The sequence below is a fragment of the Tachypleus tridentatus genome, chromosome 9 (assembly GCF_004210375.1).
Source record: "Tachypleus tridentatus isolate NWPU-2018 chromosome 9, ASM421037v1, whole genome shotgun sequence".
NCBI lineage: Eukaryota > Metazoa > Arthropoda > Merostomata > Xiphosura > Limulidae > Tachypleus > Tachypleus tridentatus.
Genome location: NC_134833.1, coordinates 70,201,328 through 70,218,162, shown reverse-complemented (window position 1 = coordinate 70,218,162; position 16,835 = coordinate 70,201,328). Strand labels below are relative to the sequence as shown.

The 16,835-nt window shown below is 33.8% G+C and overlaps 2 protein-coding genes across 2 annotated transcripts in view; one reads left to right on the top strand and one right to left on the bottom strand.

Moving 5' to 3' along the window:
* The window catches only part of LOC143225453 (D-beta-hydroxybutyrate dehydrogenase, mitochondrial-like), a 42,164-nt gene that overhangs the window by 880 nt on the left and 24,449 nt on the right, over positions 1–16,835 (top strand). The window lies entirely within an intron of this gene.
* LOC143225452 (pre-mRNA splicing regulator USH1G-like) lies at positions 1,710–15,766 on the bottom strand. Its single transcript, XM_076454895.1, has 2 exons — positions 15,452–15,766; positions 1,710–4,720 (listed from the first exon to the last, which is right to left on the bottom strand). Exons 1-2 carry the CDS (start codon positions 15,625–15,627, stop codon positions 3,448–3,450), a joined length of 1,449 nt encoding a protein of 482 aa, XP_076311010.1. The 5' UTR covers positions 15,628–15,766; the 3' UTR covers positions 1,710–3,447.

The following is a 16,835-nucleotide window of genomic DNA, read 5'->3' as shown; positions in this document are numbered from 1 at the left end:
TTAGTTCACATTAACAAGAGGTTACTGTTATAGATACTAAGAAACCATTTGTTCCTTTAAGGCTCTCCTTGCTTGTTCACCTTTATGGTAATAATTTACTTCCTCTCTTAATCTTCTGCAAAAATATTGGTATTTGTATTGCTGATGGCAATTTGTTTCATAAGTCAATTACTTTAGAAAAATAAAATTGTTTAATAGGAGCCTAGCTTTCTTTTTCCAAATCATAAACTAATACTGCTTCTTATTGTTATCTTTGGAATATAGCACAAGGTAATCAAAGGCCTTTATCCTACCAATACTCCAGATAATCTTCAGTAAGGTTATCTCTTAGTTTGCTTTTTCAAGGGAAAATAAGTTCAAAATAATTGTAACTTTTCCATATCAGATAAACCTTTCATTCCTGGTTTCATTCTAGTAACCATCCTCTGAATTCTTTCCATAACCAGTTATTCTTTTAATATAAGGAGAATGAAACTGCATAAAAGGTTTTGAAAGTGAAGCTTAAAATAAAATCAGTTTTTTCTGGTTCTTGTAAAAAAGTCATCTAAATGTGTTTATCATAATCTGTTTGGAATATAACAGGTGATATTGGAACGCTGTTCCCAAATGAATCGTAACTTTGGTACATGACAATTTGTCACACATGTTAGGGGTAATTTTGGTTGATACAATACATGTGATAGTTTGTATTCTCAAGACAGCTGGTATGGGTGTAAGTATTTACACTCTTGTTCCTAAAACATGCACTCAGTAACAGTTAATTGCAAACTCACTTTGTTAACCTGAAGATGACCTGAGAAGGGCAAAACGTTCTGTTCTTTATTTTCATTGAGGTGTACATACCCATACCAGCCATCTTTTTACTTCAGGTAGGTTTCTTGTCATCACAAATATGATGGCTTGTTACACGAGTGAAGGGTAATTTTGGTTGACTCAGTACATATGATGGCTTGTCACATGAGTGAAGGGTAATTTTTGGTTGATTCAGTATACACGATGGATTGTCACGTGAGTGAACGGTAATTTTTGGTTGGTTCAGTACACGTGATGGCTTGTCACACGAGTGAACGGTAATTTTTGGTTGGTTCAGTACACGTGATGGCTTGTCACACGAGTGAACGGTAATTTTTGGTTGGTTCAGTACACGTGATGGCTTGTCACACGAGTTAAGGGTAATTTTTGGTTGGTTCAGTACACGTGATGGCTTGTCACACGAGTGAACGGTAATTTTTGGTTGGTTCAGTACACGTGATGGCTTGTCACACGAGTTAAGGGTAATTTTTGGTTGGTTCAGTACACGTGATGGCTTGTCACACGAGTTAAGGGTAATTTTTGGTTGGTTCAGTACACGTGATGGCTTGTCACACGAGTTAAGGGTAATTTTTGGTTGGTTCAGTACACGTGATGGCTTGTCACACGAGTTAAGGGTAATTTTTGGTTGATTCAGTACACGTGATGGTTTGTCACACGAGTGAAGGGTAGTTTTTGGTTGATTCAGTTCATTTCAGATGAAGTAATTAAATATTTCAGATTATTAACACAGAATAGAATGAAAATGAGATATTACCTCTGTTATTATATATCTATTATTAAACAAGAGACATCTCTCTTTATTGTTACTATTAATGAGCATAGAATTCAAAATCTCAGATTTCTGGACTTTGGCTTCAGAAAAGAGAGAGAGAGAATTTAAAACACATGCAGTGAAACTTAACATTTTATTCACACAACTAACATTTCTAATACTTCAAAATTTTGTTAATAAGATTAGATTATCATTTTTATTTTACTTTAGACATAATCACAATATACCACTAACACTGAAAATGTAACTTTCTGTACCAACTTTGTCTTATTAATGTGTGATGTTTTTAAGAATTTTTGTAAATGGTGTGTGTTATTGTGATATATCACTGGACTTGTACTTTATTGAAGTATACGTCATCACTTTCCTATTAATGCTTCAAATTTCAGTTGTTCATTATCTATTTTTAATAGGATTAATACTGTTTGTCTGCTAAAGTGAAATTACTAATGCCTAATTATTATTTTTATTGATTGATTTGGTGGTTAACAGTGTGAAGTAACTAAATTACTATTCACGTGTTCATAGATAGTGTGAAGTATACGACTTATCATCTGAGAGTTTATTTCTTTTTAAAATTTTAATCGGTCAAAAGCAACATTAGAAAGCAGTTAGCAACTGCAGTGAGCCACCTGTAAACACAAGAATTGATGTTATGTCAAAGGTAGTAAAAGCACTGTAGTATTAGAAATAATAATACAGCAAAATAAGGAAGACTTCACAAGTTTAACCAGCATAAAGAAGCTAAGAAGTATACATGTTTCCTGTAGGGGTAAAGGAACTTGTGTTTTGTAAATGAAATTGGCCTTTTTCTTCACCTACATTTTGATGCAGTCAATATTTTGGTGATGTATTGTTATTAGTCAGTTTTCTAATTATACTTTGGAAGAGATTTAAGAGTTGTTTGCTTTACTGTTGAGTTTCCTTGCTGCACTTGTGTACTTCAGTGACTTTTATTTATTCAACATGTACAGTAATGATTGTGATTGTTATGTGTGAATGAAACACTTAGTTAATGACAGGAATTAAGAATTTTATTTGCTGTTAAGCACAGACTGATTCAGTAGGCTGTCTGCAGAAGTAGTGAACAACAAACTCTCTTGTTTCTTGTAAAATTTCTTAACACACCAGATACAACACTCAACTTGTGTTTCTTTTGAAATTTCAGTGCAAGATTTTTAGGATTAGACATTTAGCTATTTCTTCTGAAAGTCCAAGACTAAATTGTTACAATACATTGGGTTTTCATTTATCTATCCTACTTACTTTCTAGGTTTGGCACTAATCAATTTGCCATCTACCAAAGGTAAAAGATCCAACAGAATTCTTATTTATAAAATCATGATTTTAAAATTATATTTTATATAATATGCATTAAAATAATTTTATTTTCCTGTGCATCACTATTTCTCCATCATTCAGTCATCAATTTGCCATCCCTTTCCTTTGTCTATCTCCACCAAATACACTGATTTTTTTCTATTTTGTCACAAAGATAAGTTCTTTGGTTCAAGTCACACAACTACTGAATTTTTCTTGTTAAAATATCCATTCTCCAACTTACCCATACAGTGTTACCTTTTTAGTATGTGTAGTTACATGGTCTCTGTTCAGCAATGATGAGCTTTCTTCTAATTTCTCACCAGTATGCCACACTTTATATCATGATACATTATCACCTTTGGTGGCGTACTACCTTTTATCATTTGCTGTTAATTATTTTTCATCTTGGAAACTATATTCTATATCTAAAACTGTTTAAGTAGTAACATGACAATCCATTTTATTTTGTTATTAAACATTCTAATGTCTTTTTCAAATATACATTTGTTACACAGTTTTGATTTTTTAGTGTTCTAATCTTACAGTTTAGTATCAGTCACTTCTCCTGGGTTCTCTAGTGCTTTTTTTCGTTGTTCCAATGCTTGCCTCAACTTTCGTCTGGGACCCAACGGCAAACCGAGGTCCTTCAAGTCACTGTCAGTTAATAGAATGAGAGACTCTAGGTCAATTTTTTCCTTTGTGAAAAGAGGAATGTACTCAGTCATTCCATGTGCTGCGAGAAACAGGATGATTGGTGTGGAATCATGTGCAACTTCATCATCATTGTTCAGAATAACTTCATCATCCCAGGGTGCGTGACGTCTAGCTAAGCTTCCAGCACTGCCTATGCTGTCATTAACACTACCATTTCTGTGGTCTAAGTCATTATTTTTAGACTTGTCATCTTCGTAGCTGTTGTCTTCGTAATCAGGTAGGGACAACAATGCTCCAGTCAAGGAGCCACGAAATGCCATGCTACCAAACCCAGGTCGCTCAAAAATGCTGGATGGTCCTAGTTGACTAAATTCTCCAACTTGAAATATATTTGGTTCACTATGAGAACGAGCAAAATTCTTCTGGCCATCAAAAACATTTTTCAGGAGAGGGAACTGCTTAGCAGATTCATTGTTCTGAGTTTCGTATCTGGGAACGTACAAAACCTCAGAATCTCTACGAAGCCCTGACAGTGACCTTACAGACTGTTTTCCATTACTTTCTATTTCCCTTACCTTAAAGTCACTTTGAATAGCTTTTCTTTGTTGAATCTTCTTAGACACAGCCCCCTGTCCTCGTTTCAAGACCAAAGTGCTCTGTGCTTGGTTAATATTAACAATATCTGAGTATTTTGGTGAGGTAGTATAAAGAAGCTTTGAGTCCTTTCTGAGAGTCTCACCAATACCTGCAAAAGAGGGCCTAGATTTACTCTGATCAGACAGAATATTAGTACTAAACATCTTCTGTTGCTGTCTCTCTAACTCTTTTTCAGACTTTTCAGCTGTTTTGATTGCTCTACATTGGATCTTCTGGAGATTTTTCACTCTCTTCTCTGTATCTTGTTTAGCCTTTTCCTTCATCTTAGCAATATTCTTGCTGCTTTTCTTCTGTTGTGTGTCCATGACCTTGTCCAGGTATTTCAAGATCTCTTTTCTATTGTTGTTGGCTGCTACATCCTTTGCAGACAGATAATTGTTATCTAAGGTCCACAAGTTGGCACCAAAGTTCACGAGAAATGAAACACAATTTATGTGGCCTTTTGCTGCAGCACAGTGGAGAGCTGTATTTCCAAAATAGTCACATTTGTCTGGATTTCCCCTAGACAGAACAAAAGTATAGTCTGTATTATGGAACAATATTTCACAGATGAATGCTAGTTTGTGTGTATTAAACCTATTCATTCCACTGAAGTTCAGAATTAATTGTGAAGAGGGGTGCTTATGATCCATAATAACAGTTTGCATATTCAGTGATCTTGCTTTTGGCCAGTGCTGTGACCTGTAATTATAAAGATCAGAAGCCCTAACCATGATATTGATTTGTAAGGGCAGGTGTCAGAAAACTGACCCTTTCATAAAGATTTATGTTACGGGTTTGCTAATGCAAACTTCTATTTCATTATCATAAAAACATGTGAGTTACAAAACTTTGTTATGCATTGCATCAGTAAAGTAATGTAACTAGTGGATCTAGCAGGGAAAGAAGAGGCCTGTCTATAGCTGACTAACAGCTAAAAGAAAAATAATATATGTTAAAAGAGCTTCTAAAACCTAGAACACAGTAGTTAATTATTGCTAAAAATAGAACCCTACTGGGACTAAAGATAATTCACATGAATTTCATTTTAAAAAGCAGTGAAAAAGGTCTATGTGCACAACTTGTACTATACCATATAGTTAAATGGAGACCAAATATCAGACATGAGCTAGCCCTAAAGTACATAGCCAAATGGAATACCAACCATCAAATATGAGGTTGTCCTAAAGTGCATAGCCAAATGGAATACCAACCATCAAATATGAGGTTGCCCTAAAGTGCATAGCCAAATGGAATACCAACCATCAAATATGAGGTTGCCCTAAAGTGCATAGCCAAATGGAATACCAACCATCAAATATGAGGTTGTCCTAAAGTGCATAGCCAAATGGAATACCAACCATCAAATATGAGGTTGTCCTAAAGTACATAGCCAAATGGAAGACAAACCAAGAAACATGTATGAGCGCATAATTGGTTAGCATTTTGCCAGTGGTTTAGCATTTCAAAAATGGTTGAGAATATTTGAAAAAAGTTTATTCCAAGTATTGGTGGCATTTACATGTTACAGCTATAATAGTAAGTTATCCATCTTGAGAATAGGCAAAAATATAAGAGTAAACTTTGCTTGACACTGGCATATCTAGAGGAATTACTATCTTTGTTTGGAGTGAATAACAATATGTATCCTTCGTCAAGACAAAATATTCAGTTACATGTCCAAATTACTTGAGGACATGCAAGTGCGATAAAAATACATGCTTTGTTTCTAGAACTTTCTCATATATTTCAGTGCCTCTGGATTATTCAAGTAGAATCCTAGAAATCACTCTTTAATGGACTTTGAAATGTGTGTAACAGGGTTGGCTGGGTTGACATTGATCTCAAAGAAATTGTGTTTGTGTTTCAGAGAAGTTTGCTATAATCAGAGCTATCACGTTGAGCACCATCAATGTTGCAGAAAGGGTTTCTAAGGCTTAAGTGGTTATTGTGCTGTTGCTCTATGTCATTAACTCATCTGTGTAGAATTGTAGAGTACTATTGTATCATACACATTAATTATCTTGATCAGTTTTCATAATAAGTTTGTTATTATGCAGCAAATAATCATTCACCTCAACCTTTTAATTTGTTTTCTAGTAAACTTGTTTGATTATGGATAATGTTATGCATGAGTCACAAGAACAAAACTCTGTACATACATTTTTCAAGTATTTAAATATTGTGTTAACTCAGTTTCAACCACTTCTTGCTTCTGATACTGAGCATTCTTTTATAGGTGATTGATTGTGGCATAAAGAAGTGTTTGCATATTGGAATGTTAAAGGTGTGAAACTTAACAGACTTTTACAGAAGTCCCATACTTTCTGCTATGCTATAACTGTAATAGTCAATCCTAATACTAGATTAAAAATAATATGTAATTGGTATGTACTTCTGAGTGTTCACTGTAGCTTAGGTCAACAGCTCTAAATTAGGAATGGTCTGTAGTGTGGCCCTGTAGTCTATGAGTGCATAGGGTGCCATTCATTTTGAAAATACCAATGATAATCTGTTGGTTGAAAATTATTGTTGTTATTTTATATTTTAACTCTCAGTACAGTGCCTTGATTTTCTACTGATGGGATCAAAATACTACATTCAGTGCAAAGAACTGACCAAAACATTGATGAAATTTCTAATTTTCTTTATGAAATACATTGGGAACCCGAGCATTAATAATTAGGGTTAATTTCAGTATTTATTGTCTTTTTATTTACATTTCTTTGTTTGTCTACTATCTTATTAGTAACCTTGTAACAACAAAATTTAGAGCCCACATATAGTATCATTCTTAAATGTTTATAAAATGTGTTTAAAAACCAGCTGGATTTCAACTGGAGTTATAGAGTTATCATCCTGCTGATGCTTTTTTCCAAGACCAGCACAGATTACAATGTTCCAAATCATGTTGCAAGTTTATTAACAATAATGCTAAATATAGGGTATGTCTGTGGATTTACAATAACAAAAACTGGGTTTCAGTGCCCATAGTGGGTATAGCACACACATTGTTGTGTAGCTTTGTCCTTCACTTCAATCAAACAAAATCCTAAATATAGTTCTTTAAAAATGATTATAAACAACATTACAAGATTAGTTTGATGTAATAATATAGTAGAGTCTAATAGCTTGTTCTGCATGTTGTTTTTTACTAATGTAATAAGGTGGAGTCTGATAACCTTCCCTAACTCTTCTTTTGTCCTAATGTCATATGGTAGAGCCTGATAACCTTGCCTATCTCTTCCTTTGTTCTAATGTCATGGTAGAGCCTGATAACTTTGCCTATCTCTTCTTTTGTTCTAATGTCACATGGTAGACTTGATAACCTTGCCTATCTCTTCTTTTGTTCTAATGTCATATGGTAGAGCCTGATAACCTTGCCTATCTCTTGTTTTCTTCTAATGTCACATGGTAGAGCCTGATAACCTTCCCTAACTCTTCTTTTGTCCTAATGTCATATGGTAGAGCCTGATAACTTTGCCTATCTCTTCTTTTGTTCTAATGTCACATGGTAGACTTGATAACCTTGCCTATCTCTTCTTTTGTTCTAATGTCATATGGTAGAGCCTGATAACCTTGCCTATCTCTTGTTTTCTTCTAATGTCACATGGTAGAGCCTGATAACCTTGCCTATCTCTTGTTTTCTTCTAATGTCACATGGTAGAGCCTGATAACCTTGCCTATCTCTTGTTTTCTTCTAATGTCACATGGTAGAGCCTGATAACCTTGCCTATCTCTTGTTTTCTTCTAATGTCACATGGTAGAGCCTGATAACCTTCCCTATTTCTTGTTTTCTTCTAATGTAATATGGTAGATATAACTTTGCCTGTTTTTTGATTTGTTCTAATGTCACATGGTAGAGCCTGATAACCTTCTATAACTTTTCTTTTGTCATAATGTAATGTGGTTGACAATTTTTCTAACTCTCTCCTTTGTATAGCAGATTGATTTTTATTAATGCAATGTCCTTTCAGATAACATTTTTCTGTTTAATATCATTTTATCAAAGTTACTTGATGATAATGTGTGGGATAATTCCAACAGGGCTTTATAGAAAGAGATAAACATGTTTATACAGCTGCTAAACATCACACACACACCGAAGTATCATGAATGTCACTTGTAATGAGTACCTTTGACACCTGCCAGTGTTAAGAGTGGACTGTGGACTGCTACACCATTGTTTTGTAATAGTTTTTTCATAGATTTTATTGGTTGTATATAGTAGCGGTAAAGGAAGGTGGTAATATAAAATAGAATTATTGAAAATGAACAAAATAAATTTAGTGAAATTAAATATTTAAAAATATTATCTTGAAAATAAAACTTAGATGATGTTGAAAAGAATAAGTACATAGATGTTAAATATTTGTTGCATTTCACACAGCGTTAATATTTTATGAACAAATTCATCATTGAGTAAGTACTGTTGTATTTGTAGTTCTACTGTATAGGTTTTATTTCTCTAAAATTCCACATTGTGTTGTGTTGATAACTTAAAAAAAGGCGTATGTACTGAACGAAAATCTTGAATACGATAAACACCAAAAACCTTTGTAATAAAGTTTAGAAATTGATCAGGCCTTGCATGTACATTAAATGCCACTAAGGATATTTGTTGTGAATGCTGTAGAGGGCTCTGTTATGATGTATCTGCCTCATACATATAATTTTTATTTGTTGAACTAGGGAAAACTATAGAACACAGATATGGCATACATGAGTGTAGGTCTACAGAACTTAGATATTATTTTATTTGATATATATATATATATATATCTTATCAGAAGGCTTGGATCTAATGATGTACGAATCTTAACAATTTTGATATATTCTATAATGCTGAAGATTTTTGATGCTGAGAAATTTATTTTAACTGATAGGATTGGGAGTGAAAAACAATTTCTTTTTAAACAAAATATGCTACTAATTAATTTGTTTTATTGTCTTAATGCTCTGAAAATTACTGTTGTGAAACATGTACTGTTATCATGAGTGGATTGGTTGAATGGAGTGTTGTTTTAAAGGTTACTGTTTTTAAATATGTTTTTACAAGAGGTGGATTGGTTGAAAGGAACTTTGTGTCAACTCAATATAAGCTTAGTATGTGTCGCCATCTGGTGATGAAATGAATGTACATGTTATCATTGCACATTCAATAAAATGGGGTTCATGTTTGTGTTTAATCAAGGAATATAGCGTTTAAAGGACCTTCTAAGTGGAAGATAGTTCCACTCCTCTCGAAGTGATTCAGTTAGTAATGTTTTGTATGTTAGAACAACGTTTTATCTTTCAGTTGTATTTCTAAGGGACACTGCTTCAGCATTTTTTCCTCCAATCGTACGTGTAACGAACACTGGTCCAACGTTTCCTCCTTCGGTCTTATATATGAGGGACACTACTTTAATGTTTTGCACTTCAGCCGTAAATTTAACGAAAACTGGTTCAACGGTTTGCTCTCCAGTCATATGTGTAAGGAACATTTGCCTTGTAGTAGTCATATATGTAAAGGACATTGGCTCATCTCTTTGATCTTTAGTTGTTTGTGTAAATGTCTAAAGGGCAAGTCACACTGGTCGAACCTCAGTCTTTGCATCTAAAGCAGTGGTTCCCAACCAGGGGTGCTCACACCCCTTGGGGGTGCGAGATAACATTTGTTTTGGCCACCTTCACCTTTATTCTTAAATAAATAATTACTGTGAGGGGTGCAAGAACATATTAAATTTTTTTAGAGATGCGGGGTATAAAAAAGGTTGGGAACCACTGATCTAAAGGTTGTGCCCCGTCTGTTGACCAAATGGGCATGATCTGTAAATTTACTGTTCAAACGTTTTGTTTTTGTTGTTTTATTTCCTTAGTTATGAAGAATTATGGTCAGGCGTGGTCAAGCAAATGGCATATCGGACTGTACATACAATGATCTAAGGTTCTAATTATGATATTCTGTGAGAACTTTATAACGGCGACAGGTCAATATAGCTGTTTGGTTAAGAGTATCCATACAATAGGCAGTGAGAGTTTGTGACCGGTTAACTTACATTGGTTAGTAGTCTTAAATTAGGAATGGTTGTGCATGTAGCCAAAGTTTCAAATATGTGGGAATAAAACCTCTCCACGTGAGGTTGGAGGGATTCTAGTTATATACTGTTAAGAAAGACTCAAATAAATGTTAAAGTGACCCCACGTTTTTTTAAATATGTTTGTTTTCTGATAGCAAAGCCACATCAGGCTATCTGCTGAGTCCACTGAGGGGAATCGAACCTGTGATTTTAGCGCTGTAAATCCGTAGACTTACTGCTGTACCAGTAGCGGACGTTCTTTTTTAAATGCAAAGATTAAAGCACTCGAGCTGAATCTACATGATTTGCTATCGAATGTTTTTCTAAATATTATCCTTTTTCTTTTCTTTTTTACGGTTAAGATTAGTTCAAGTACCCAGTTACATGTACTCTTGTCAGCTATCTGGTGGTGCTTATCAGAAGTAAACAAATTAAGAGTACAGACCAACGTTTTTACAAAGACACGGCGTAAAGGAAGTTAATGTTGCAGTCCAAACACTAAACGTATATTGTTTAGGATTCGGCATTAATTTTGTTATCAGAGCATGTATGTTGTTTAGAATTGAGTATTACAAAAAATATTGTACATATTTTTTACATAATACATATATTGCTTAAGATTCGGCATTATCAAATATTGTTATACACAATACATATGTTTAGGATTCGGCATTATCAAATATTGTTATACACTACATATGTTTAGGATTCGGCATTATCAGAATATTGTCATGGAGAATAAGCGCTTTATTTATTAATTTCTTTTGAGTAACCAAGACCTTTATGATAATTTTGTAATGATCAAATAATTTCTTTATATTGGTTTGTTTGTTTTCAATCTCGCAAAGCTACATGAGGACTATCTGTGCTTGCCGTCCCTAATTTAGCAGTGTAAGACTACAAGGAAGGCATCATTACCACCCACTGCCAATTCTTGGTCTACTCTTTATCAACGAATAGTGGGATTGATCGTAACTTTATAACACCCACATGGCTGAAAGGACGTGCATATTTGGTGCAAGTCGAGCGCCCTAACAACCTGCCCATGCCGGGCCCTACTTATATTGATAGAATGTGCTTTTTAGGTTGTACCAATTTAAAAATTTTCTAAACTGCTTTTATTTGAAAAGTATTGCGTTGAAAGTGTACAGACAGCTGTAATTGGTATTATTACTTATTTCAATTCAGAGCCAGTAGATAAATGTAGTCAGTTTTGTTAGGATGAACTATTTTTGTACAATTGTTCTGCAAGTTATTTTTTACTTTCAAAACAGATCAGTAAACAGTGACATCAAGAAACGGTTACGTCTAGAAATATTAAGATATTAAATCAGCAACATCTATAAACGGTCACATCTGTAAATAGTGCCATCAAGAAACGGTCACGTCTAGAAATATTAAGATATTAAATCAGCAACATCTATAAACGGTCACATTTGTAAATAGTGCCATCAAAAAACGGTCACTTCTAGAAATATTTAGGTATCAAATCAGCAACATAATAAACGGTCACGTCTAGATATATTAAGATATTAAATCAGCAACATCTATAAACGGTTAAATTTGTAAACAGCGACATCAAGAAGCGGTCACGTCTAGAAATATTAACATAAATCAGCAGCATCTAGAAACGGTCACATTTAGAAAGTCGTGTCTAGAATGATTCACACTTAGAAGCAGCTATGTCTAACTTCAAATTCATCGAAAGATATTGAGGAAAAAGTAGATTTAATTTAAATTCAGAATTTTATTAATCTAAAATTTAACTTTTCATGTTAAATTGGTTATGTGATGGCATTTTTTTGCACGTTAATATGGTTGAAATTAATATTTACGAGGATCTTTTGAAATTATCCAGTTGCCTCAGTATTTGTTTGCTTGTTTATATTAATAACAAAGCTCTACAAAGGGCCATCTGTGCTTTGCTCACCACGGATATCGAAACCCAGTTTTTAGTAGTTTAAGTCCTGAGACATACCACTCTGCCACTGGGAGGCATTTACTCAGTAGATGGCATAAAATGTAATTAACGTTCGATTAAAATAGTGGTAGGGAAAAATAATACAATATCGGTAAAAAAAATCGAATTTAAAACCTGCAAATAAATATCGTAAAAAAAGTAAAGAAACAAGGTTGACGATAATGTATACATTGTTTAATAAAATTACATGATTTCGACACTATGCTATTACCTAGAAGTACATTTGGAGTCAAAATATAAATTCGTAGTTTGTGTAAATAGTGTATTCAGTATCACCAGCTTTCTTTCCTTATTTTTTTCTTTACAATCACTGTTTGTAGGTTTTTAAATTCCCAAGTTTTTATTTATCTTGTTTATTAGCTTTTTTGTACTCAACAATGGATAAAAAAGATTACTTAATATAGTAGCTAACTCTATACATTGTAATGGAGTTATAAACACAGCTTGTAGCTAGCTGAAACGGATCATGATGATTTACCCTAGCTGTTGACTACTTGATCACATATTAGTTTGCAGATGTAAAATGTTAAACTACAGCTGGAGGTTTGTCTGAAAATATAGCGAGTATTTATACCTTCTGTGTAACTAAATTATTTACATCTAATGTATAGCAATGGGCAAATATATACCTAGACTAAGACACAACCCCCGTTAAGTATATGTAAAATATTACACAAAATTTTTACTTTTTCTTGTTCCTGGGTAGAAAGTGTTATTTTTCAATTGCTTTTGCCTAAAGTAAATCGAAAAGACTTATTTTTTTCTTCAAACTTTGCTTTCGTGACCTGGGAGCGTATAACGAAAACATGATGGGAGACTATATTTAGGGGCTGATACGTGAAATTGATTTACATTACAGTCGCAAATCTCGAAAAACTACTCACATCTAAACATTTCTATATAATTTTAGTATAAATACATGTAAATATTGATTCATGTGTTATTTTATTCAGACCTTATGTATAAGAAAATGTATTATTTATATTTTTTATTAACTCTTTCACTTCATACATAATGTAGGGGTTGGCTCCCTAAAGACACTCATTATATAGTGTACAAAAGATTGAGTAGCTACATATTACAATCATGTAATGTTCATCGAGTAGTGACTGATAATTCCTGTTTTACGCTGTACTTAAGCTTTTTGGAAAAACACCAGATATATATGAGAAAGACAACTTAAATGTGCAATGAGTATATCGTGCACAGTATATGATGTTTTCTTAGCTGATATAAAATATAGAGCACTATCTTGTTTAGTATTGTACGAAAGGTTTGGGTGCAATATACCAATAAGGTTTTGTTGTAGGCTGGCAAAGAATAATAATAATAATTACAAACAGGCTGATTTGAATGAATTTCTTTTATCTGTAAATTTTACATGCATGATTCTTTTTAATGTATGTACAACCTTAGCAGTCAATAGTAAAAATTTTAAAGTGTTGTTTGAAGTGAATCTTTACTGTTTAATGTGCTTTATGTCCGAATGTTCATGATTAAATTATTTGAAGAGTTGAGTGATTTAACTGGTCATTTATTTATGTACAACCAGCTAATCAGGAATCAAATTAGTATGAGGTTGGACGGATGGTTCAGGTGGTTGAACAAAGATCCGTAACGCCGTATACAACAAAGTACTGACAAACCTAGGTTAGGTAACTGATTCTGCCTGTTGAACATCAGTTCACATACAAATTGATGATGAATCTAACGTTAAATAATTGGTTCTGTCAATTGGAGAATTCCGAGACAATTTCATTGTGACCTGAAGAGGGTCCCGTTTTCGTTGTCAATTTAGCCAATATGATCTATTGTATCTCTCTAAATAGTACTATTAAGTGATACATGGGAAAAAGGTGTCAACACGTGTTGCGTACAAAAGAAAGCGTACTCTACTTCGTTACGACTCTTGTAATTAACTTATAAAGTGTTCGATTTGGAAGATATGAAATTTTTTCACTGTTGCGTGTGAGCATTGAGCCAGATCATTACCATTTCCCATGTTTTTCTCAGTAATTGAAATCAGCGTTTCCAATAAATTGAAATGGGTACCATATGTATTTGAAGCATTATTTTGTTTTTCTGTTTTAAATTAAGACATAAATTAACTATATAAGTGCTTAGTGTAGGAAACTGTAATGTCTTATGTCATTTAATACGTTCGCATCTATATTTTTACATGCATTTTTTATCCACAGAAAATCTCTATACAGTTTTAGTTACATGTCTTTCACTTAGAAAACTTTTCCGCCTTAATATATTGCACTGTTTTATTTTTGTAACTTTTCATACCTTTTTCTGGGAACCAACGTAATAATTTTTACCCAATATACAGATTATTTCATTCTTCCGGATAAACTTGTATTAGCTCAGTGACAACTGTTGTATAGCAATGTTGTATCAGCATGACCATACGACATTAGCTCAGTGACCAGATTTGGTGTTCTAGTGACACAGGTAATGTAACAGCTGCGAAGAACCAGGATTGTTGCTATAGTGATAAAAGTAATATACAACTATGAAGAACCATAATTTTTGTTCTAGTGACATTCTAGCTACCCAAAAGAGAAACTGCGATATTATTTCTTAAAATACCAAGATACTCTTAGATAAACTCTTTATAGAATAAAGGCAGATCAACTTATGTGTTAGAGTAAATATGCTACGTGTGTCAAATAAAAACTTTTCCATTGATCTGTAGTTTTCGTATTCATTGTTTAATGTTTTCACACAAATGATTTAAGAATGCCCCTGCTGTTTAACACGTTCGAAATCCGCTTATTTCGGAACTGGAAAATGAACGAGACAAAAATAGAAAACGAGGTTAGATAAATTGCTTAATGATAATAGATTGTCGCTGAGTCTACCATACTTGCAAACTATTCTTTATTCTACTTATTTGTGTACAAATGTTCCCTATGTATGGATATTGATAAAGTGAGAGATATTGTACTACAAGTGTACAAAAATATGGGGACAGCATGTTAACTGCGTGGTAGAACCTGCCTCTATTTATAATCATACCAGCTGTTAATGAACCAAGCTTAGTGATTTGTATCTAGTTTATTATATGTGAAAACAGAGAGATGAAAGTGGAGTAGCTCGAATTAGAAGTTAGAGAAAGAGAAAATAAGTTCTAGGGAACAAGTTTAGTGTTTGAGACATTCATAATGTACTGTATAATCGAAGCTGGGAAATACTGTGACCTACCCTCTGCCAGTGAGTACACGGAGCGCGTTTAGGTGACCATGGTAAGCTGCCCACAACGTTGGTGTCATGCCTTCTTCGTCTGGCGCATTACAGTCCTTTCTTGTGGCTTGATGTAAAAGGTCAATGCAACCGTCCTGGGCAGCACGGTGGAAACGTTTTATGTCCGCAGTAGACATACTGAACTTTACCTTATCTAGGACTACAAAATAAACTTTAGTTATTGTTTTTTCCTACTTACTACGTCGAACGACCAGTCTCATAGTCTGTGAAGTACTATCTTGCTTTATTACAGGTGAGCTCTCGTGTGACGTCATGGTCACCAGGTGCCGCGAGTGCAACCCCACGTGGTGCAACATTTTTATTCATATTTTAATTGCTTTAAGGCATGTTTTTATAACCACCTTTAGTAGAAGTGTAATATTGTTAGTAATTACCAGGTTCAACATTGAATATTAATCTTCTATGTGAAAACTCAAAACTAGAAATAACGCACAAAGTTTCCTACGATAGCATTGATTACCTGTTGTGTATCAATTACTGAATCTTTTAACCTTTGTATCTCCGTGTTTGTAACAAACTGTTCACCAGTTCATCTGTTTGTGTATGTTCTCATTGTCTTTCTGCATTTGTCGTACAGTTATTCAGTCTCTCTAGGTGAATGGGTGTTCTCACTGTCTGTGTATGTCATATTGTTCAGCAGTACCTGTTTGTGTAAATGTCTGTTCCCACTGTCTGTGTATGTGTCATATACTTTTCACAAGTTTCTCATTGTGTTTGTTTGTCTGATTGTTTGCCAATCTGTACATCAGCTTGTCAGTGTCTTGATGTATGTGTCAGTCTATCAGTTTGTCATTGTTTGTGTGTATTGTCAGTCTTTTCTAATTGTTTCTGACTATGTCTGTCTAAACCACTTTCTTACTCTGTGTATGTGTCAGCATTTGTGAATCTGTTTTATAGTGTCTGTCAGAATCTCTATTAATTTCTTGGTGTTTGTTCTTAATGTTATTTTGTATTTGTGTGTATGATTCAATGTATGTGTATGAATGAAACTACTCACTGTCTCTGTACTTAACTACACTTGTTGTTTGTCTCTTATTTTGTTTGTGTCTTTATTTCAGTTGTTCTCAGTAATTGTTTCTGTACAATTATGAGTTTTTTTTTCTGTCTTTGTGTGAATGTGTCAATACTTTTGTAATTCTATCAAAATTCATCACTACACCCATTGTACATTCTTTATTGATTAGTATAATGGGTTTTGGAGTAGGAGGTCCAAGACTCATACTGCCAAGTCGTTAAAGAATATCCCCGACTTTAGGTTCGAGTACTTTGTAAGAGTGACAGTCAATCCCGTTATTTGATTCAAACCCAAACAGAGCCGTTTATC